The sequence below is a fragment of the Bidens hawaiensis genome, unplaced genomic scaffold (genome assembly GCF_021521415.1).
Source record: "Bidens hawaiensis isolate Kalapana, Puna unplaced genomic scaffold, B.hawaiensis_p1.1 tig00039577_1, whole genome shotgun sequence".
NCBI classification, from domain to species: domain Eukaryota; kingdom Viridiplantae; phylum Streptophyta; class Magnoliopsida; order Asterales; family Asteraceae; genus Bidens; species Bidens hawaiensis.
The window spans coordinates 130,997-156,795 of NW_027496966.1; the positions used below are offsets into that span (position 1 = coordinate 130,997).

The window sequence follows — 25,799 nt, forward strand, 5'->3', positions numbered from 1 at the left end:
TTAAATTGGAAAAAATTATAATAATATCATATTCAAATTAAAGAGAATAAAATGCTCGTTTTTATGATGTATTTTTTTTATAAAAATACTAACGTATGAAAAGGCTATAGTCGTTTAAAAATCATGGGTGAGAAGTTAGTTTAAAGTTTAAATTAAAAACATAATATGGTTAAAGATGATGGACCAAACTTATAAGTTGAATGAATTGTGTTTAAAAGACAAGTTTACCTTTACTAACACATGTACCTTATGTATTAGCAATTGTAAATTGCTTAAAATCAAGTGTCTTAATTTGCCTTTGTTTGATGTATTATATATAGTATAGATATATAATATAATTTTAACACAACTATTAAAAAATTGAATCTTTGTTGAATGGAAAGTAACCTAGACTATAAAAACAATGCTCATGGGTTCAATTCCCCCCAATTATTTGTTTGATTTAGGCCTTTTAAAAGATATCCTTACTTGTAAATTATCAAATGCATAATTGAAAAATACGATTTTAAGGGCCCATTTTTTTACTCGCCCCGGGTTCCAAAACTTTAAGGATTCTCGGAAACAATCCTGAGGTGATCAACCGAAATGTTGTGTTTTTTCACATTATGCGTTTGTTTCATGTGTCATTTAACTATGTAACAATATTTCTCTCCACAACTACAATCAATTATAATGTTAATGCAAGTGGCTCATATCAGAAACAACCAAGAGAATAAGTACATGATATATTAAAATGGCTACATCTTATAACTCAATAACTAAACTAGAAAGGATTCAGATGGCGGCCGGTTCGGTTAGCTGATCATCACCTTAGCCACCTTCTTAAATGGGTAGTCGAACAAGGCGAAATTTCGCCACCGTTGGTACTGCTATCAGCATAATACCATTGTTGTCCCATGCCCACATGACCAACTTGGACACTCTTAAAACTTGGACTCCTAAGGTTATGACCATAATCATAATAATCATTTCCATTATTGTCACATGGGTCTTGGACCGGGTACGCGAGTCTTTTCTTGACCGACCCCACCCGGTCCCTCTCGGGTGTTGGGGGTCTTTGTCTAGGTGTGCTTTGTGAACGTATTTTCGCTTTAGCTGACTCGGTTGCAGCCATGTAGTTGGGTACACTCATATCATTTGAACAAGTGCTGTAACGAAACATGGACCCCGTGACACGTGGGGTTGATCGTAAGCTTTGTACATTCGCGTTCAAGTAGCTTCGTTCCTCTTTTGAACAGCGAGGGCTTGCGGACCGGATATGTGATGTTCTAGTCTTGATTGGAGACGGAGTGTAACTTGATCTTCGACTTGGCGAGTTGGGGATGTAGTGTGAAGCATGGTATGGTGGTTTGTAATTAACACCGGTACCTGAGCGGGAACTTGGTCTTGAAGTGTCGATTTCGACAGTTTTTATAGAGTCTCTTCTGTCAAACGAAGCCCTGCTGGCTCTTTGGTGTTCCCATTGCTTTGCTTCCAGCCATCGGTCTAACCAGCTAGCGGTTTCTTCAAGCTCTTTTTCGTCCATGGTAGACGGGTTTCGGCTAGACATCTATAAGTTGATACAGGCCGGCATAATTTGATTAGTTTAACAAATTAGAGTTCAAAGATTTTGATGATCAGGAACAAATAACTCAAGTAATGAAAGTATTCTTTTGTTTTTTTTTTGTTTAATCTATATAATAATATAATAAAAAGATCAAATTACAATAAAAAAACATATATACTGGGATATACTTGATAATAAAAAGATGCGTGAAAAAAACTAGCAATAATCTGTTTAAATAAGCGAAAATAACGGATGTTATAAACTTATATATACTTGATAATGTTGTCAAGTCAGGTTTCAAGTACAACTTGACGATAAAAAATCAAGTACGCACCTTTCGGCTATGCAATATAGCATCAAGCTCTTCAAGATTGTGCGGTCGATCGCTCCAATCATCTGGGATGCAACTTCCGTTTCTCGACTGAATGTACATTGTATACATATGTGATTAATGGTTAGATGACTCAAAAATATTTGAACGTAAACTATGATTTTATAAAGGATGATTACAAGTAAAACATAATCAAATCATATTTCACAATTACTTTACATTAATAGTATAATTTTAATAAACAATAAAACTATTTCCGAGTCTCCAATGTAAGCATCGATGGCTACATTGGAGCTCATGTTCATCCAATGGATGGAAATGATTTGTGCCCATGTTTATTTTCGTTTTTTTTATTAATCTAGGATGCATCATTGTCATACACCCGTGTGTGTTGTTAACTTTTGTACCATGATAATTTAATTTTAAAATATTTTAAATGTATTATGTAGTGATCCTGTAAAATAAATACATAATGGTTTTATTTTAAAAACATTAGTTTATAAATTTTACACTATTTTTATTCCTTTGTATAATACTTTACCTATATAAGTTATTTTACCGACAAAGTATTTGTTTTATATAAATGGTTCGATTTCTTAAAATACATTTTTATTATAAAACACATTTTTTAAAGGCTTCGTACAATAGCAATGATGATGTGGAAACATTTGTAAGCATATATGTAGGATTTGAATAAAAAAATGGATGTATTTTAAGGAAGAATATATGAAAAACTGATTTATGCTAGTTCGGTAGATACGTTTGTGATATATATGTTTTATCCGGTTGACGCATTGCACTTGCCATAGACTTTCTTTCTCTTACGTCTTGAAGGTATTTTGACTCCCAACAGGTTGCGTTCTCAAACATGACTGACTTACGACTTTCATCGTGTGAGAGCCTTGATCGCTGATCATGCACCCGTGATTGCACCCGAAGAAGTGCTTGCATACATCTTAAAGTGACGGTTGCTTGCTTTCTCACATTTTGACCTCTAATCACAGCTTGAAGCATCACTATCCCTTTCAATGCTCGTAGGGCTCTTCTTGCCTTCAATCAAAATTAACCACATTTTCAACACATAATTATATTTTCAAGCTTATGTTTCTCAAGTGACTTTGTTTATTACTTCAAATGTACAATATTTGCATAACAACAAAGTTATAAGAAAAAAACAAAGATCGAGGTGTAAAAGAATAATAATCATTCCAATAGCTACCGACCAAATGTCAGTGCCGTCACGTTACGAATTTTTTAAAATATTATTATATGAAGTTGTTAACGTTATAGAATTGTTCCTTTGGTTATTGTGCACAAACCACATGGTTGCAATATGGATTAAATCCCATGTTACTTACTACTTAGTGATATTATTGTTTCATTATGAACATTATTATTTGCAATCAGGATATATTGTTATCTTATCTTAAAATAAAATACTTTCATTATGATAACTTGTGCACTGTCACATGAGTTTCTGCACCATGTACCCTCTACAACATGTACTAGGGAGGTTTTACTAAAGCTTAGTACACTTTATTTTCAAGAGAAATGCCTTGCATGCACCTTTAGTTATCATATTAATTATTCAAACATATATTATATTAGGCGCGTAAGATATATACGCACGGCCGTAGACCACATACGGGCGTGTACCATGGCATTCACTGCCTTATACAGCCGTATACTATCATATTCATTGTTTGCGATACATGCTCGTATACTAACAAAAATGGTAATCTTTATGTGCCCATATACCATAAAATTAAATCACATCACATCAATAGAGGGTGTGTAGTGTGTAGTGTGCCATCATACAAAATAATTTCATTTTTTCATTTCATAGTTTAGCATTTATGATTTAAATTTAACATAAACATAACTATTTACTCAATGTGGATAATATATGAGTGTTGTAGTCATAAGATAGATGAAACTATCTGTACGGAAGCATAAACTTAGTCATTCATCTAGTTTTCACCAAAACCGAAAACAAGTACGGATGACAAAGAAAATAAGAATTTAGTTACATAACAAGCATAACATTTCAGGGTATATTAATTATAAGGGTAGTCTCAAACGCTGTTAAATATTAAATTAAAAAAAACGTTTATATAAACCAAGAAATTACCAAGTAACCACGGAAAGACGTTTGAATGAGAATGGCTGCAAAATGATGCTTCACAGAAGTGGAAGAAGGCCTGCTAGCAGTAAGCCGAATAATTTCGGCTGCTGCATGGGCGGTGGTGGCCGCAGCTTCAGCCGCTTTAACGGCAGCTGCGGCCACCGAAACGGCATGCTTTTCCTCCTTTGCAGCCAATTCAACCGCATGCTTAGGTTGAGAAACAACATCATGTGTTTGTTGTTGTACTTGTACAACAACTGATGATTTTCTAAACAACCATCTTTTCTTAATTTCTTTTTTATTATCAGGATCTTGTTCTTGTGTTTTGGTGGATTTGTGAGGACTAAAGGCTTTCTTGACTGCTGAGAACCATGAAGCACTCAATTTTTTCTTTCCCATTGGGATGAAAAGAAAAGATATGAAGATGGGGATAGTTAGAGATATTGTAGTGTATTTAAGTGAAGAGTAACAATAACAATATATTAATGTGTTGGATGGTGCCAATGAGGTTTGCATCATGTACCCACTCCACTAATGGTTAAGTAAGAATCCAAAGCCCATAGCCATGAGGGTACATTATAATTTAATAAAAACAATCCAATATGAGACCACAAAATCAGACCTCACCCACTGACTCATTTCACGTGGTCATGTACAACACCCAATGATATACTCGATGCCCAATGGCTCTGTGGGTCTGGGTCATATACTCTCTTTCTCTCTCTCTCTCATCGTTACTAGTTAGGGATTTGACTTGGTCAAATGTTGTGGTTTGGTGATACATGGTCATGGGTTGGGGTTTTCAAGATGCTGACACGAATCAAACTGATGATACCTATGCCACTCCAATCCAACTAGAAACCATCCATCTTGTGTTTGATACCTCTTTGGTATACAAGGATAGTTGGTATTAAAAAGAGTAGATTACAAATATTGTCATGAAATTTTAAAGATTGTTATTTGTTTCTAAAATTGATGTGATTCCTACTTTATATTTGCATATTACATTCTTTCCACTAACTAGCATTAATTTATTCTGTTAAATCTTATTATGTGTCTACCTTGTATACGAGGACATTTTCGTCATTTCACTTTTTGTATGAACTTGTGTAAATAATTCAAGATTTGGATCTCATCATTTTATTAAATAATTTCATCTTTTGTCATTACATCTTTTCACCACCACATGTTACCACCGTTCTAAACTTGGTAACTTTAGAAGTTGAGGGACCATTTGGTCAGTAAACCAAAGTTAAAATTCGGGGTCTAGAGTGAATTAAGAAGCCTTTGTTGGTGGCAGACCGACATCTATATCCTTAACCGTCCTCCAAGCATCTGGATGACTTAATTAAAGCAATTAATGACATCCTGATAACCAATCGTAAGTTTGAAACGTGCTTGATGACTTAGCATCGTGACCCAGCTAGAGATTTTCTGACACACAAGAAATCGACAAGTGTCGATGATATAGTTTTTAGGATAGTGACGAACCGCCACCAATTCCTTAGCAATCATCCAAGGGTTAGTGAATCCAATTACAAAGTAGGGAGGGAGGAAAAAATATTTACCAAAATGGGTTATTTGAAAAGTATTTACCAAAATGGGTTTTTAATGAAATTTGTTTATCTCACTTCTAATCTTATTGGGTAATTGGTTAAATAAATTATATTTAATAAACTAAAAGAAACGGGCCTTTAAGGGACCATGTTGGGTGCAATTTGGATGAATGGGTGATGTTCAGACCATGTAAGAACTGAAAGGTGAAGTTGTTATGACCCAAAACTCGTAGCAGTAGTAGTAAAACAGGCCTTTAAGGGATGAACGAAAACGAGTATATATAGCTGAAAGACATGAAAACCAAATTCGAATCGCATTCGGAAGGGGTCGATTCGATTCGTTTAAAAGGTCGATTCAATTTGTTAAAAAAGGGTCGATTCGATTCGTTTAAAGAATGGTCGATTCGATTCGTTTAAAAACCCTTTGGACCCTACTAGGGGTTGCCGCCCCTAGGACCCCGCTGTCAGGGGCACTGCCCCCGGACCCCCATTCGTTAGGGGTTTCAGTAACTAGAAATATGATATGGTTAAGAGTAGCTAAGTGATGTTTATAATTGTTAAACAGTTAGTCGTGCGCATCTAAGGAGAGATGTTACAGCTTAACCCCAGCCAGGGGCTCTGCCTATTGGACCCTGCTAGGGGCTGCCGCCCCTAGGACATTGTTGCCAGGGGTGCTTCCCCCGAACCCCCATTCGTCAGAGATATCACTAACCTAGAAATATGATCTAGTTAATAGTAGTTAAGTGATGTTTATAATTGTTAAACATTTAGCCGTGCGTAGCTTAGAAGATGTGTTACAGTGTACTTCAAGAGAAACAATATCCAGGTGAGTTTCTTGCCTCATTTCTCTGCTATGTTTTCGGTACTTTGTGCATACTCCTATATTGTTAGTTAATATACTTACCATAAGTGATAAGTGTATGCTATGTGAATGTTTAACGAATGGTAATGAATGATGTAGTAAAGGTTAAAAGTATATGTGTAATTATATGAATGATAAAATGAAAAAATGTATGTATGAATGTATGGTTTTATGGATGCATGGATGGCAAGGACCAGAGCCTAATAATATTTGAGAGAGAAACCCGAATAATATTTGAGACAGAAATGACCAGACTCTAATAATATCTGAGATAGACGAGATCAAACCCTAAAAATATCTGAGATAGACGAGATCATACCCTAATTTGGTATAACGTTTTTTACATTTTTGGTATGCATTATTATCATTGACCAACTCACTTCAACAAAATAAAAACAAAAATCACTTTTACAAATTTAGTTAATTAATACCAGCCTCCAAATGTCCATTCTTGTTGAGTCAACGAGAAAAGTATGATTTTTTTTCTACAAAAAGTAAACATAATACATGTTAGAAATATGATCAAATACATTTTATTCTTAACATGAAAATGGTAAGAATCAATTTGTTGTTATGATAAGGTTTATTTTTATAGGTGTTTGCTGCTATTTTTTGTTCGTATTTTCTAATTTTCGATTATGAGACGCTATAAGTATTTGTTTATTTATATTTTGTTGTTATTATTAGATGTTTTCTTTTGTTGTTATAAGTATTTGCTGTTATATGTTGTTATTGTTTTGTTCTTGATTTTGATTTTTTTGTTGTGATTTTTAGGTTCTTTTCTTTGTTATTATAAGCCATTGTTTATGTAGATTGGTATTGTTTCTTACGTTTGCATTTTTAAATAAATTCGCATTATTTCCTACGTACTCATGTTAAGATCCAAATGTACATGAACCTTCCCCATACATATTATATTATTAAAATTTCGCTAATTCGGCCGAAATATGGTTTTTTTCTCGCCGGCTCATTTAAAAAAATAAATTTACCCATTTAAAATATATTAAAAATATATTATTTTCATTTAAAGTTGATGAAAAATAAAATTCAAAATAAAAAATAAATTACAAAAATGTATTTCAAATTCAAATTAATAAGAAGCTTTCGAGTTTAATAAAAAATAAATACCATTTAAAATTCATTTTCGTTCTTTGGATTTCATACTTTTGCCACTTCAGTATAAAGTTTAAAATTTTATCAATTTAGTTTTCATAATTTTAAACATTAGCCAATTACGTCCCCTCCGTCTAACGGCATCCAACTGTGTCGTTAGTTTAAGGGTAGTTTTGTCATTCTCATTTTTATTTTGAGTTAATGGTCATATTCGTCCATGTGGTTTGATATTTTTGCTACATCAGTTCAAAGTTTGAAATTTTGTCAATTTAATGTTTAGTTTAATTTAGTTTTTATTTTCAATTTTCTTAATCCCTTAAAGCATAATCCAAGCACAAAACCATCGAGCATCGACTAAAACAGATATGCATTTACTCAATTCTCACTTACAACACTTTGAGGGAACATGTGTGGCTCAATGAAGGAATACCGAGATCTTTGTGATCTCTAGTTCGATCATGAGGACATTCGGGTTTTACTACCAATGACTTTTAGGCGGGTAGGTTTTCCCCGAAACTAGTGAAGACTTGGAGGCGCTTAAGGGCTCCGTACAGCTGGGTTGGGCCTGCTGGCGGTGGCCTTTAGATGTTGGGTCCATTAATACCCAGTACCTAGGCATTTTGATGTTTGTTGATGATTTAGAAAAAAAAAATAAAATATAAAGTCATAATAACCATTTAATATGGAGGAGGGTGAGAAATTTAATGCCACCTTGGCGAGATAATATATTATGTTCTCATTAAAGCAGGAATCTGTATAAAAATTAAACAGAAAAAGTCAATCTAACTATCTATATAATTGGATACCATAAAATCCTAGGTGTCGCTCTCAGGTTATTCCCCCATTCTTTAGAGCCACCAGATTTCTTGATTTATAAATGGAGGTTTCTCATGCATTTGACCCGAATTCGTGAGTATGGGTCTCACCAAACCCGGATAGTCTTTAAATGGGTTATAACATCTCATTTATTTGTAAAACTGTTTCATAATCAAACAATAATTTTTGCGGGTCATGGGTCTCACCAAATCCGGATAACCTTAAACGGGTTATAACATCTCATTTATTTGTGAAATGACCCCTCAATCATCAAAGAATAACTTACACGGGTTATGGGTCTTACCAAACTCTAATAGCCTTCAAATGGATTATAAGATCTCATTTATTGATAAACACTTTCATCATCAAACCCTAATTTAATTTTTCTGCTTTGCATTTTCTCCGTTGCCGGTCTATCATCTCCATCGTCGGTTAACTTCCGATACTACCCACCATCGTCAACTACATCAACACCCTTTTTTCACTAGAAAAATATTTGTGTTCATGTTTGTACATTTTAAAAAACTATTATGCTCATGTTTGTTTGTTAAAAATCTAAAAACCTAAACATATCAACTGATAAAACTCAAACGTTAAAACATATAATAACAACTAATATATATGTATTAAATTAAAACAAAAATACGTTAAAAAATAAAATAAATCATCATAAAATAGCAAAACGATTAAAAACAAAACTTTAAATAAACTCCCGTAATACGGGAGGATCAAACTATTGTTTATATATATGAACAGCCTAGATCAAATGTTCTTATCGGTATATTATCCCTTATTATCAATTATTAAAATCAATTAATTTTGCAACTATTTAGAAAATGACTATGTGCATATGTAAAATATAAAAAAAATTAAAAAAAATTGCCCATTAAACAATAATTGGCATAAAAGTTAAGCCTCATGATTCATGAACCGTCAAACCAAATTGTAATTGAAATAGTTTAAAGCTCATGTTTCATATTTTTAAGTATGTTAAGATTGATAGAATCTTCTCCACCAACGAGCAAGTACGTTGTCAATTTTTTGGACCGAAAAGAGGGTTTTATTGTTTTTACTTTTATATCAAAGTCAAACAATTTGCCGTTGGAGCAATTATACAATCAGTACTAGTAGCTAGGTTATTAAACAATGACGGATCTAAAAGAAAATTTGAAAGACATAGCGGGTTATGAAAGTTTAGGCTACCCTCAACTATAGCTAGATCCGCCCAATGCTATGTAGTTTGATTATATTAAAATCAAGTCTATTTACTGCCTTCTTATTTTATGCATGTAAGTAGCAGTAATCCGACTTCAATTGGTTTGAATCAGGGGCGGATCTACGTATTCGATTGTGGGTTCACGGGAACCCACTGAGTTTCGGATTTTACATAGAATACCTATATAAAATATAAAAGTGAACTCATATATAAATTGTGAGTGAACTCTTAAACACAGTGTTACTATGGTGTAGTGGTAAACTCCTTACATTCTTGTATTGAATACTTGGGTTCAATTCCCTCTTATAGTAACCTTTATTTGTTTATTTGGTTCTTTTTTATATAAACTTATATAAATATATTTTCATCATTGGCAATATATACCCTACTAAAGTAAATTATGACCCTTTATATTTTTTAATTAATAAAGTATCAGCTTAATAACAAAAATCAGCATTTTAACCAGTAAAATTATCCGATGAAACGCACCGCAAAGCCAAGTAGTTACGATACTAAGAGATATTTTGTGTTTTTTTTTAATTTATAATAAGGATGTTTTTTTGTTATTGTGTGTTTTTGTTATGTGGTAACCCTTAACCGACCCAACCCGAATTGTCGAACCGATTCGAACTGTTGAGCTAACCTGAACAGTGAACCCACTGAAAAAAATTTCTAGATCCGCCCATGGTTTGAATCCATGTTACGGTATAACCTGATACGAAGTTAATCAAAGAAATGACACTCATATCCTTAAAACATGTCATTTCTTGTAAATTCGTCAACGTGAACAAAAGTATAAATTAACCTTCAAATAATACAAACTGTCCCAAACAATATACTTTATTAAAATTATTTTTTTGACACTAATAAAAGAAAATATGTAGAAAATAATAAATATAAAAATTATTTGTAAAAAATAATAATAAATTGTTTTTTTTTATTAAATCGACTTTGAAGAGGAAGGGGTTAAAGCATAAATCAAATGGCCAGATAGGGTTTATCCATTTTTCTCTTAAATAATTAGCTGACAGAATATATTAACTGACTAAACCAATTAAAGATTAATTTTATTAATAGTTAATAAATCAATTAATTTTAATGTGCAATACTTAAATTATGAGCTTAGGAAGTATATTAACAAAGTAAAAATTTATTAAATCTATGCCCGGTATGTGGTGAACTTGAAGAGTCGGTAGAGCATATCTTTATTTCTTGCGGTTTAGCCCAATCTCTATGGTGTGTGATATCACAATGGTGCAAAATGCCCGAGTTTTTCTTATTTAGTTTTCGGGATTTGTTGGAGGTTCATAAATATTTGAGGTTATCTAGTAGCAAAGCAAACGTTCTTCAAGCGGTTTGTTTGATTGCGACGTGGTGTTTGTGGAAGAAGAGGAATGAGCTTGTTTATAGTAGGGTGCCGATTCAACTTTCGGGTTTAGTTCAAGAAATAAAAGTCTTGGGCTTTCTTTGGGTTAAAAATAGAGGAAAGATGAGGAGTCTAACTTGGGAGGATCGGTGTCGTTTTAAAGTGTAGTTCTTGTTTTTGGGTGTTTATGTAGGTGGTTTGTTTTTAGTGTTTGTATCTCTTCTAGCTTCTTGCTAGGCATTAATATACTTTATTTGTTGGTCGTTCAAAAAAAATTATTAATTAGTTATAATCGGTATTATTTAGTAGTTATTTATTATCAAAAATTTATCGTGATCTGGTTTTTATATATTAATTTACTATCAATCTCATATTCTCATGTAAACACCAATCATCGCTATACTTTTGTTTTTGTTTTTGTTTTTGTTTTTGTTTTGTGTTTAAATTATATGTACTGTAAATAAAGCTGTGATGTATTCTTGGTTATCAGTAAACCAAAATACATTAGTTATTAGGTTCAACACTTCAACCTAGTCAAATATAATGTGGCCACATATTTGTTACGAAACAACTATCAAGCCAAATCACATTTCTTTTTCTTATTGACGGCAAGCACAACAGGAAAAAAGAAAAAATAAATTAAAATAATAAGTTATGCAGAATAATTAAATTATGTATATTCCATTGGTTACATGTTTGCATGGCCTGTGGCCTAATATTTCATATTTATAATCCTTAAAATAGGGATACAAATCTCCTCCCACAAAATTGTAAAGATATTCCATGCACATGTGACAATCTTTAAATAATATTAGATATACTTTAGTTAGTTATGTTCAAACACCAAGCATGTCACATTATAAGGTGATTGAATTTACCATATATGATGCACCCCAAACACTAAATCATATATAATGTTATTGTATCGAGTATATATTACATCGTATGTGTCCTTAAAACATATAAATTTAAACCACCAACTTACATTACTAAACAAATGAGTATTACTTAACAAAAATTACTGACGAATCTCATGAGATATCAAGCAATGAGCTAGCTAAGCTCCAAATATCTTTCTTGTTGGGCCGAGAAAAAGTTGTCTCGTTATTATCAAGGGAGACACACGGCTTCTCGTCAGACTGCCCGTAGCAAGAGAAATGTTTAGTTTCCTCCATTTGGTCCTCAAGCTGGGAAGCAACAAACTTGTCTACCTCTGTCCAATTACACCGATCATAATCGTCATAGACGGAATCATACTTCTTGACACTAGAACACTGATCAAAAGTGGTTGTGCTTATTATAGGAGATGTAGTCATTGTGGGACTGTCAAGTCCAGGTAGGCGAACAACGTCCTCCATGGGGTTCATGATCAATTGTTGCATCACACCATGGGCGGTGGTGAAACTTTCCGTTTCTTGCTTGCAAGATCTACCATCCATGTACACGAGTAATTGTTCAAGAACATTATCTTTGTTTGATGATTGCAACTGTGCTCTTGTGTCCATCGAGCCAGATAATGATCTGTCACGAATCTCAATGGTTTTGTGGTAGTTTTTCTTCTTGAACACACGACATACCACCCACCCGTCTTCATGTGTCCAACCACAGGAGTTAGAAGCCTGGATCAATACAAATTAATGCTTGTTGGTCATAAGTATGCAAACATGTATTGTAATCAAATCAATGTAACAATGCGACGCAAAGCTCCTACCCCCACCCCTCAACGAACATAGTACACGCATTAGAAAATCACCATAAATGTCATTTTAATCAAGAAAATTAACAAATTAGCCATTGACTTTAGTTTTATCAAAAAGTTCATCGTGTAGACACAACCATTTTGTCAAACCCAACACCATGTTAAGATAGGTATATAGAAGTCTTGTGTCACACAAGCACAAGATCCTCTTAATGCATTGTGTTTAAAAGTTAAACTTCATATCATATTTGGTTCTCATTAAGTAAATTGGAAGTGTCCCTTGGTGTGGTGGTAATTTGCCTCCCTTATATTATAGAGACGGAAATGTTTAAATTATGCAAGGTGCATGTATAGGTGGTTTATATGAGTATTAAGGAGTATACTAGTTGCAGTTAGAAAAAAAGAAGTAAAGTGAAGCAGCAATATGTTCTTTAATAAATATGGCATCTCAAAACTTACATTTGAATCTTGGATGGGAATGGTAATATCATCAAGTCGATATTCATGCATAATCCAATCAGATTTTTGTCCATGAGGCGCTCTCCCTTTGTAAAACACGAGTGTCTTTCTCATGCCAATTCTTTGATCGCTACTATGTATAACCTTATCCCGTCCAGTGGCTTTCCAGAAACCAGCAGTAGTGGCACGATTTGTTCGGGTCCCGGTAGGATATTTCTTATCTTTATGACTAAAAAAGTACCAATCGTTTTGCGGGTAATTGGACCCTATATTGCATTTCTCTACAAGACGAATAAAATTCATAACTTCTTTTAGAAAACAATTATGAAAATGTTGATCATGATCGAATTCGAATGATTATACCTTGGATGTCCCATGGTTCAAGCTTATTAAGATCAACCTCTTGAATAACATCAAGATCAATCTTTTCGCAAGCAACTTTCTTCCTTAAGTAATAATGAAGAAGCTCTTCTTCCGTCGGGTGGAACCGAAACCCTGGAGGCACTTTGGACTGACCATTGACATTCATAGATAAACTCATTTCTTCTTTTAAGGGAATATTATATCAAAGTAAACTATCAAAATATGTAATTGTTTAGCTCATGTGCATAAGCTTGGTTGTAAGGACATGTATTTATATATGAAAAGCGATGTGATAATAGCATGACAACCACCACTAGATTGAAGCTGGTATTTAATATCATTCATACTATAAACGACGAATAATTAATTTTTTATATAAGTCTTGTTAATACACTTTTAGTGACAAGCTAGTAGGGTTGATATTCTCTAGATCGAAAACAACAAATTACCTAAGCACAACAACAACGACGATGTGATCAACAGCACATATAAAAGAAAACAGTAAATGTGTTGGTGTTGGGAGATATTGGGGGTCCCAGTAGATATATATGTAGGGCATGTGTACGAATGCGAGCAGAAGACATGCTTCCATCTTGACAATGACTTTCAACCTTAAATATCTCAGTAAACATGAGATATATATATAGGGATATATATATATATATATATATATATATATGGAAAAGATCTAATATTGCCTTAACGTAAAATACGTATGCAAATCCGTTTTTCATGAATCGATGCATGAAATCAGATCCAGACATCTCGGAATCGTCAATACATATTCAATCAATCATTAGTTCACCGAAAAAAACAGTTTTGGATGGTTAATCGATCAATTTTTCACTTTTTTCACAAAGACCGTTTTTGAGCGTTTTTTTAGCGTTTTAGGTTTTTGGCTGAGCGTTTTCTGAGCGTTTTAGGTTTTTGTCTTTTAGCGTCTCGCGTACCTACCGTACGTTGAGGCATTAGCGTACAATAATTGCACCCTATATATATGTGTGTGTGTATGAATACTAAGACAATTAACGTCAAAAGTAAAAAAATATAATTACTTTGAAGATGATGATGAGGAATGATGATGAGTGAAGAAATTAAATTTCCAACTTTCATCATTCAAGTAACAACTATGAACGACGGCAGATTACACGATCGAACTTTACAACTTTTTACCACTAATTCCGTTCCCAATTAAATCATCAACAGTTGACATTTCATTGTCGAGCTTGTACTTTAGTCAAACATCGTGGTGATAAGATGAAAGGATAGAGTTGGTGAGGGGTAGAAAAAGATTAATTTCAAGTACTGTCGCAAACACATGAGTTGGTTAAAGATTTAATACGATCATTTAAGAGGATATGCCTTCTCGGTTTGAGACTTGTTCGAGTTACACTAGTCGATCTTTGATAGGTCGTCGTCGGACCTGTCAAAGAGAAAGAGAAACGTGTTCCTAATCACATTAAACTAGCTAGTTAGGGTAAGAAGGGTGTCGACCACGAAGAGTTTATGGGCGGTGTGTAAATTCAATCGATTATCAATTATGAAGCTTGCATGTAGTCGTATAGACCAAATATAATTTTAGTTTTGAAATACTAACAAGGGTTCTCACGTTTAATGGAAATAAATAACACATTGCAATATAAAAGAGTTGTGTTGTAAACAATGTTTATGAACAAATCACACCCGGGTTTCAAGTTATGAGCTATTAAAGTTAAAACATAATTATAGATTCAAGTTTCTATAAACCGATTCGAATAACTAGGTCTTGATGAGCTAACTTCAATTCAAGAGAATCAACAATCATTTACCGAAGGTAATTGGTGCAAGAAAACCTTCACTAGATGATATGAACAATTGCACGTAATATAGAAGCAAAACTACTAATCAAACCCTAATACAAATTGATAACATAGCAATCACAAATGTCATAAATGCAAGAAAATATTCAACAAGATGAGTTCGTGACAATACAAGACACTCAATCTATACAATTAATCAAACGGTTACAAGGAATTGCTTCTCAAATAATTGTTAATCATGAAATAAACCCTAAAACTTACAACTCTCCAACTGGGAATAATTGAATGAAAATTAGCCACTCATGGTGATGAATTTCATCTTTAAAGTCTTTGATTTCGGGTTCCAATTTTCAATAAGTGCCAAGTTACGACTCCAATAATGTAGGAAGCCTCTATATTGTCCCAAAACTCTGTAATTTCGAATAGGAGTTGAAACCCCCGAATTAATTATGATCAAATCGTCAGTTTCAGTTAGCATCGCACTCCAAACAGGCCCTCGGTGTCGGAGACGTCGGTATTGGCGTCCTAGACATTGCCCACAAGCCAAGATGCCAAGTAGCTTTGGAATACGCTACAACACGACGTGATCAAGACGTCGGGACTTTCTTTCCTTTTGTTTTGCATCCGCTTCGATGCCTTGCCATGTCTCACCTCTCGAGATCTTGACAATACTTTATCAAAAGCTCCAAAACACACTCTTTAATGCTTAATGACATGAAATAATTAAACATAAATGAAGTATCAAAATTCATGCTAAATATAAACAAAAACATACAAAATAAGCAATTTAAATACAATAAATGCAACCGACCATCACATCCCCATGCTTATCATTTGCTTGTGCTCAACCAAACTCTAATGCACACATTCACCTCTATCATAGGTAAGTTAATTATTATCATTAATGTTAGAAAAGTATAATGTCATACCTGATTCCCAATACTTATACTTTCTAGGTTGACAACCCAACAAATACATTTTGTGATGCTTTAAAACATCAAGGTCGCCTAAACGAGGGACTCTATTTCCAGATGGAGCATACATGCTCATACCCCTCACAGATATATCACTCCTCCTAGATTTATATCATGACTAGCAAAAAGTGTGTTACTATATCTCTACCCTTAAAACCAATTATGAGACAAAAAGTAATAAGCTTGTCTGCCGGTCATATCTTCGCCCATTAACACGCCAGTATGCACAAAGAGTAACGGGTTTTGCTAAGGCTAGGGCTTGAGTGGGGAATATGAATCATTTAGTAACTAAGGTGGATGAAACCTAGTTTATTTAGACCAAAATAACAAACAAACTAGCAAATACAATGACTTTTATTTACAACCAACTGAATATCATATATAGCTACACTACTACAAAACTGCAATTTAGAAGCGATTCATTTTTTGTATTTAAAGCGGTTAACAGCAAAAACCGCTTGAAACCTGCTCAAAATTATATAAAAAATTTAAATCACATAAAAGTTTCATGTTAAATGCGGTTTCCATGTTTCACCGCTTCAAACCCATTTAATTTCAAAATACCAACGAAACGACTGCATGTGCTTCTCCTTCTCGATAAGGATATTTTCTTCCTTTCAATTTTAATACCAACTAATTCACATGTCTTCTCCAATCCATTCAATTCACACGTCTTCTCCAAATATTTTTAAGACATTCTAATTTAACACGTTTATGGATGTATGAAAAACATTGATTTTATTTGACTTATTATACATTGTGTAGGGGTGTAAACGAGCTTAGTCGAGTCCGAGTTTGACTCGTTTTGACTTACGAGCGCCCTAGCTCAAACGAGCTGAGTCGAGCCCAAGCTCGGCTCATTTTAACTTACAAGAGCTCGGGCTCGAGCTCGAGCTTGGATTGTTTTGAATTTTTTTTAACTTGAGTTCAACTCATTTAACGAGCCTACGCTCAGCTCAAGCTCGTGTAGTACCTTAAACGAGCTAAAGCTCTGCTCGAGCTCGTAAACCAACTCGTTTAAGGTACGTTCATTAATGAAAACTTGTTCGGCTCGCTTAGTATTCCTAGATCTGTATCAGGGCCGGCCCATAGGGGTGGCGGGGTGGTCGACGGCCACAGGCCCGACACCCCGTTAGGCCCGAAATTTTGTTTTTTAAATTATATTTGTTTTTATTAAAAACAATATGTATATTTAATGTTTAAACTCAATTACATGACCACTAGTTTGGTCTGGTAGCACAGGGGTATTACTCTCAACCAAAGGTTACGAGTTCTAGTTTTATTTGAGACATTTTTAATCCTATTTTTATACAATTTTTTTACACAACCTAAATTATAATCAAGTAAACCCATATAAAAATTTAATTGTTTAAACCAACAAAATACGCCTTTTAAATTAAGGCCCAAATAAAATTTTGCCTTCGGCCCATAACTTTTTTTGCTTTCTCGGAGCCGGGTCTGATCTGTATATACATGGTAAAAACGAATCAAAGGAAATGATTCTCGTTGAAATTCGTTAACGTTTGATAGTTTAATAATAGCATAAAGAACCGGTTTTGTATATTGATCAAACGCACCCTTAAAACACGTTGGTTAAGCGTTTAGTTGATTAGGGTTTGTAGGCGCTGGGAATACGAGTTCAATGATAACCAATTTGGGTTGTTTCATCGCGAAATGAGGGTTAATTGCAGGTCTGATGAATTTTGACTGTTTCTGTTCTTATCGATTTTGACTTTGACCCTAGAGCCAAATATCTAGATAAGAACATATATTCATTCGTTATGAATAGCGAATGACTGGTCATTCGTTAAGCAATCATAATGAATGAGGGTGCATGCTTAACGAATGAGCCCCCATTCGTCATGCAGAAGTCACGAATGACTAAGGTCATTCGTTATTCATTCATTCGTCATGTTGAGATAACGAATCAAGCCATTCGTTATAAGGCACACTCGTGTGTTCCTATAATGAATGAACCTTCCATTCGTCTCCAAGAAAGCACAAATGGCCTTGGTCATTCGTCATACACTCATTCATCTCAGATCAAGCCATTCACTATTATAGATGGAAACATTCGTCATAGCGAATATAGATGGAACCATTCGCTATTATAGATGGAACCCCGCTGCTAGGGGCGCTGCCCCCGAACCCCCGTTCGTTGAAGGTTATAATAAACTAGAATTACGATATGGGTAGTGATAGTTAATTGATACGTGTAATTGTTATACAGTTAGACGTGCCCAGTTAAAAGAAAGGAGTTACCATTAACTCTAAGAGGAACCGAGTTCAAGTGAGTTTCTAGCCTCATTTCCTTGTTATGTTTTCGGGGCTGTTTGCATACTCAATGTGAATGTTAATACACTTAACTTAAGTGGTAAGTGTATGCTATATATGATATATGTGATAGAATGTATGAATGTAATGAACGAATGCTTGTCGGTACGTGAACAATCTTCGTATATTGCACGTATCGTTAAGGAGTATGATTGTTAGATGAATAATGTGAAGAATGCCTAAAGTGTTCGTATGCTACGATGTAATTATCGTAGATGTGAGGTATGTGTAAGCAGGTACATGAATGGTATGTGAGATCTACGTTTGGCATAGTAAGTTAGGATGACAAATCCTTCTAAACTTCTTTTGGACCTAGACTCGATATGTGATAGCGTAAATAAGGACCGTAAACCTTATTAGCGTTCCTTATACGGATATTATATAATTGAGTATGCGTTCCTTCTATGGGGTACCTTCAATGGACAATAAATATGGTTCCTTTTATGGATCAGGGAGCTTAGAATAAAAAAACGGATGTCGAAAAGTGGTTTAAAATAATTTGCATAAGTCATGTGTTGCTGACGTATTTTATAAATTGTTTTACAGGAAACCACTAACCAAATGCATTGAACATTTACGGTCCAATCCGGTTTCATATAGTCGGGTTTTGGTATAAATTGCAAACCAAATCGATCGCTATAGTTTGAAAATGTTGAAACTGGCCGAAAGTTAAAGAAAAACAAACCGTAAAATTAAACCAATGACCGATTGATATGGTTTCAAACGAGCTATAATACCCAAAACCGTATAATTAAACCGATGAACGATTTATATGATTTCAAACGAGCTATAATACCCATAATTGTTGTGTGACTATCAATGTCTGCTTTCATTGTATGGCGCCGAAAACCGCCAAGTAAATGATAATAATTACATCATCTAATTTCATTTCCCGCCAATGTCTTCTGCTTCTCTGTTCCCCTAACCCGCCATTGTCTTCATCTCCACAAAGCCAACCCTAAACGAACCGTGCCATCAATTTCATCTTCACTGGCCAAACCCTGCCATCGATTTGAAGCATTTTCTCCGAACTTCAAGAAAAGGTAACTATTGGAGATTTTTATTTATATTATTTATTTAATTGTAGATTAAAAAACTCCGAGTCATCCCACCAATTAGCGAGTGACTCGAGAAAGGGCCCGGGTCATAGTGCATCAAGGCACAATGATAACGTCTCGCCTTATATACCATCCTCGCCTCAAGACAACCAATTTAACAATATTGATTATTTGTATGACGTTAATATGACAATAATGAATTTGTCAACACTCTTGTAATCATTTCACTTTAGTAATATATGGGGGTGCAAACGAGCCGAGCCGCTCATGCTCGGATCAATAAAAAGCTCGAAACAGAGCCGCGCTTTATTAGAGCTCGAGTCTTGTATGGGAAGCCCGTTTACATGACCTAGTCGAGCTCTAGCCAAGCTTTGGCCCGGTTAAGTAATTACACGACCTCGTTTCAATTTGTTCTCAAAATATATAAAAATAATTAAAATCGTGTATAAATATATTAGTAAATAACAAGCGAGTCAAGCTACAACTTGAAACAAGTTAAGCTCGTTTACACACACATATGTGTGTGTGTGTGTTTATATTATAACAACTTGTTTGTTGTTTTAGTGAGCCAATCTGGAAGTTGATCGAGTTCAACCGCTTCCTACGTTCGCTTGTAATGTAAGTTTTTATTTTATTTTATATTTATTTGTACAATGTACCGGTATTATTTTATTTTTATCTGTACACTGTATAGTAGGTTTGTTTTGCGCTTAATTTGAGCTCACAAGTCGGGTTTGTTATTCAGGCTTGTGTTGTGTTGTTCGGGTTTTATTAATAATTATTAAAATAGTAGGTGGAATAATGGCAGATAAAATAAGGCTGAGGGGTGTGGGGGGCTCTAACGGGGGCGCGAGTGGGGGCTCCAGCCAATAATATTGTGACGTGTGGCAGAGAGAGAAACTGGATAAGATGGGTGTTGGAGCCCCCGCTGGAGCCCCTGGCCCTGGTGTGGAGGGGCGCGAGCAGGGGCTCCAGCGGATTTTTTTTTATTTTTTTATAAATATATTCAAAAAACGTATTATTAAAAAAAACTCATAAATTATTAAAAAAAACACACATTAAAAAAAAAACATTAATATCTAAAAATAAAATAAAAATTAAAGTACTAAAAAAACATTATTCTTATTCTTCGGCTTGGTCTTCTTCGATCAACCTCTTTCGGATACGTTCCTTTTGCTTTTCCATCAGCATTTGATCGACCGGATTTAGGTTACTGAAGTCTCTTGTAAGGAAGTCAAAATCTCTCATTCGACTTTTTTCCTTTTTGTCATTAGAGACCACCTCCATGGTTTTGTTGAATTTATTGAGGGATTCAACAAGATCGACGATGTTTTCGGCTCCCCCCTCAGCCGGTTTTTTCCCCTTGGCGTCCCGTCCCAATGGCCGCCTCCTCGGCGGTGAAGACGTTTCCTCCTCCGCAATGTTTAGGTCGAATCCAACGCGGCAATCCGACGCGGCAGAAGTGCTATACGCGGTGAAGACGTTTCCTCCCCCGCAATGGGTTGATTTTGGGTTTTTTTTGAAGTTGTGGTAATTATTTTATGTGATATTGGGTGTGGTATGTGATATTGGGTGTGGTAAGGTTTATATAGAGGAAAAACTTTTTTTTTTTAATAAAATTAAAGAGCCCAACGGCTCTTTTCTTCATCCCAACGGCTCCTTCACGCATTCCCAAGCCACCTTTACGCCATTTTCCTCCCGCTACTGGCCTTGCGCCCGCCTTGGTTCCCGTGCTCGCGCCCCTCTCGCGCCTCGGTGGTGTGGTGCTCGCGCCCCGGGGCGCGAGCGGATGGGCTCTCGCGCCCCCGCTGAAGCCCCACACCCCTCAGCCTAAATTTGTAAAACAATGCCAGCTAAAAAGAATTTCAAAGTTTGAAGCGGTTTTGACAAAGAAACCGCTTTAAATTATGCACCGCTTTAAACTCAAGGGAAATTCCAAAACCGCTTCAAAGTGACCAAAAAATCCATTAACAGCGAGCTCCATAAAAACGGTTAAAAACCGCTTCAAACTCACCATATTACCGCTTCTAAGCTAACATATTTGTAGTAGTGCTATTGATTTTTTTTATTGTGCTTTTTTTTTCCTTTCACTTTTACAAACTATTTATTGAATACAATACGTAAGGAAAAAAACAAAGACACGTGCACATTTTGCAATATGATCTACGCACTAACTATATACAACTCTAGCGTACTGGGTTTCATCTCACATGGTTTATATAAAAAACGCACGCTAACATGGCTTGTAATGTAAAGGTCAACAAACGAAAAGGAAAAAGGCTCAAGATGGCTCCTAAAGGATAATGTAGGATAGGGAGTTTATATTTGGGTAAGGCTTAAATGTAAGGGTTTTCTGTTGTCTCAGTTTTCCATGCGGGTGGTGGTATAAAGATCTCGACAGACATGCATAGGACAAACATTTTATAATTTTTCGAAACATAATGGTACACTCAAATAACATCTTGCATTTTGTGTATATATAAAAAGATTGCTGCATTTTCACTCTCTGTCACTCACAACACCTAGGCATGTAAGCAATCCGAACGTTCAGTCAACTATTTGTGAATCGTTCAGTGGGAAGTTCGTATGTGTTCGTTTATTTAATAAAGGAACGAACATGAACATATGTTCTGTTCGTTCATTTATGTTCATGAACATTCGTTTATGTCTGTTTATGTATTAATAGAATATAATTAAATATTATTTGGATGAGTCATCTACTTAAAAGTTTTATATTTGATAAATTGTATTCATTTAAGTGTTTTCATTTATGTCCGTTTATGTTTGTTTGTGTTCATTTATGTTCGTTTATCTTTGTTCAATTATGTTCGTTTAGATTGTAAATAAACGAACATAAACGAACACACATGCTTATTTTTTTAAATAAATCAACATGAACATGAATTTTGTTCGATTAAGTGTTCGTGTCCATCTAAAGTTAAATGAACGAACAAGAACATGCCCTTGTTCGTGTTTGTTCGATTCGTTTACAGGTTATCATTATCCACATTGTTGAATACATAGGTCTCAATCTCTAGGCTTTATCGATTTTATTTGTGTTTTCGTGAACACATTCAACAAACACGAAATCCCATTTGGTAAGTGCTAGTGAACCGTTTGTGAACACATTTTTCGTGTTCGTTCTATTCATTTATAGTCCTAACAACACGTAAACCACCCACCACATTATATAAAGTTAAAAAAAAAAACCTCACAAAAAATGGAGAGAGAATGTGAATGCTTATAAAAATAAAAGTTTAATCATGCACTTAAAATCTTAAATATGTATATCCGTTTAATCTACTGTAACGCACGGATAAACACAAGTGTTTTTTTAATAACGTTCAGAACTACCCCCATTAATACCATAGTGAGCCTTTTAAGATAGGATGTCAACGTAGGGACGAGCGGTACTGTATCAGTACCGAAAATCCCGATCCTGAATTTCGCTAATTCTTGTTACCGGTACCTAAATATTCGGTTTGATACCGGTACTGGTACCGAAGGTAATAATCGGGAAATACCGGTACCGTACCGTACCGATCCCGAAACTTAAAACTTTGGTAGTCGGTACCAAATCGGTACCGATTTTGCTCATCCCTATGTCAATGTTCAGGATTTTTTTTTGTTAATGAACCGGACGTACGGTCGTCCGTTCGGCGGAAAACTCGTTTATGTTCATCCGTTTAATAAACAAACTAGACATGAATAAAAAAATTTCGTTCGGTAAGCTTAGTGGACGAACACGGACGAAGGTCGTGTTCGTGAACGTTCGGTAACGTCCGTCCGATTATTATGTTAAGTGTTAAATATTTTTCGATGTCATATAGTGTACTTCTGAAATTTATGCTTGTTTGTCCATTATTGTTCATTACTATTTGTTTTAGTGTCTATGTGTTCGTTGTGCATTATTGTCCGTTAGTGTTCCTTTGTTCATTAGTGTCTGTTAGCGTCCGTTTACAATACTAACGAACGAACAAAAATGGACACAGACAAAGTCAATTCCATAATGAATGGCCACATGCACAAATTTTCTTTCGGTGGAGTGTGTGTGAACCATTCATTTGTCCGACAAGGCTTAACGGACAAACATGAACAAGGTCTTGTCCGATTTAGTTCGGTCCGCTTACAGTCCTGACCACCCATACTGATTTTGATACTCCAAGCATAACTCGTCCAAGATCACTATCAAGAAGGAACACATCACTATGGGAAAACCACCTTAAGTCGGGTTTGAACTTGAGATAATAAAATCTCAAATCTTAACCATTACTTCATGTCATTGGACCATAAAGTAGAGATTAACATTAGTGTTTTAACTTCAAGTCTACATTATTGTAACACAAGGACTGATATGGATTGGATTTCGGCCAAAAGGCCCATTTATGCTTTGAAAGGGCCTATAGCCAATTTGCCCGTTAAATAAATGTATCCATAGTTTTAATCCATACTTCCACATGCTAGCACCTATCAACCAGCTTCAGCCCTAGGTCGAAGGTTAACAAGCCTACTTGACTTCACTCGTTTGTTCTTCAAGATCTGGAATTTTAGTTCGAGCACGATTAATAAAAAACTAGAGCTAATTTGTGTAACATACAATTAAATTTCATATTTAAGTAAAAATGTAATTAATATTAAGGTGACCTTTTAGTAAGCAGCACGAGCTGCAAGTGCTTCCGTTAATGCTCCATATCTATGTATCATGACTTTTGCCTTAAAAGATGACCCGGTCCTTTTTACTCATGACATTCCAAATGAATGAGTAGATGGGGGTGATGGATAAAGATAAAACGCGGGATGAAATTATGATGGAAACTAAACTAGTTGAGCATTCTGAAAGTTTTGATGATTTTGCATCATGTAGTTCATGAGTTGGAAGGATGGATAAGCGGTATGTTATATTGACCAAAACCCATCGGCAGGGGCGGACCCACATGGTAATGATGGTTTAGTGATAACTCGTTTCCCTTACATCCTAAAGGTTGTTGGTTCTATTCTTGTTGCACTCCGGTTTTCCTTTCTCTGTTACCATTTTTATCATAAGTCTATTCTTGTTGCACTCCAGTTTTTCTTTCTCTGTTGCCATTTTTATTCTTTTATTTTAATCTTTTAAATTCTACCCAATAGTACTTAATACTAAGAGCACATACATCGGGCTACATATCCCAAAATTTGAGTCTATGTGACACCAAGCAAACTTGGAGAGACTTAAAATCAACAATTATGGAGCTTGGAAATTTGTGACGGGTTTGTTTTTTCAAGACAAAATGGCAAAACAGGTCCTTTATGTTTTCATGGTTTTTCAATAGTCGTCCTTTAGCAAACTTGATGACACAAGACGTATTTCATATTTCAAATTCTGTTCATGTTACGTCCTTTGGTACTAACCCAGTTAATTTTTCTTGTTAAATCTGGCCATGTGCCGTGCACATGAGGGTAATATTGTAATTTAATAGTTTATTTAATCATTAAAACTAATAAAATAAAAATTATATACAACACATACCCTCTCTCTCTTCTTTCTCTCTCTACTCCCTTTCTCTCCCTTTCCTATAAACATACACATATACAGATCTGAAATTCATCGCCGGACCGCCACCACTTGCAACCACCACCACCCGACCACCAGCTCAAACTCGCCACCGGACTTTGCAACTGCTGATTTCCAGACCACCACTGTCCGCCCTCTATTCTTTCTCTCTTTACACCACAAAACCACCACCAACCAAACAACCAACGCCACCTCCACAACTTCCGTCACCACACCAGACCAACAACGGTCATCGACGTCACCACCGTCAACCCCGAAAAAGATGGCGGCACCTAAATAAGTTCGTTCGGCGGAAATCGCTATCCGGAACTCGATACCTGGAAAGTCGAAAATGCTTGTGCAAGTCTCAATCTGTCATTCCCCTAAACTATCAGGTCTTGATTTTGTTGTTTTTCACCGGAAAATGCCGACGGAAGGTCGGGGCCCTAGTTCTTGGCCGGAATTGCGTCCCTCAATTGGTTGCCGGAGAATATGACCACGCCGGAATTACGGGAGTTTCGTATCTTATCCTCCACTGCCACAAAATTCATCCAAACGCCGACCGGAACCACCTCACTATTTTTGTACCTCTTCTGTTTACCTTTAAAATGATGATGATGGAGGCTGATAGTGATGGTGGGTGGTGGGTGCA

The 25,799-nt window shown here is 35.2% G+C and overlaps 1 protein-coding gene and 1 pseudogene across 2 annotated transcripts; both read right to left on the reverse strand.

Moving 5' to 3' along the window:
* Positions 1-590: 590 nt before the first annotated feature.
* Positions 591-4,873, reverse strand: LOC143591330 (protein IQ-DOMAIN 18-like). Its single transcript, XM_077071569.1, has 4 exons — positions 4,009-4,873; positions 2,676-2,927; positions 1,881-1,967; positions 591-1,549 (listed from the first exon to the last, which is right to left on the reverse strand). The coding sequence occupies exons 1-4, from the start codon at positions 4,519-4,521 to the stop codon at positions 806-808; spliced, it is 1,596 nt and encodes a 531-aa protein (XP_076927684.1). The 5' UTR covers positions 4,522-4,873; the 3' UTR covers positions 591-805.
* Positions 4,874-11,710: 6,837 nt separating this feature from the next.
* LOC143591331 (NAC domain-containing protein 43 pseudogene) lies at positions 11,711-13,672 on the reverse strand (annotated as a pseudogene). Its single transcript, XR_013145644.1, has 3 exons — positions 13,453-13,672; positions 13,090-13,370; positions 11,711-12,550 (listed from the first exon to the last, which is right to left on the reverse strand). The product of XR_013145644.1 is annotated as an NAC domain-containing protein 43 pseudogene (transcript).
* Between the last annotated feature and the right edge of the window lie 12,127 nt (positions 13,673-25,799).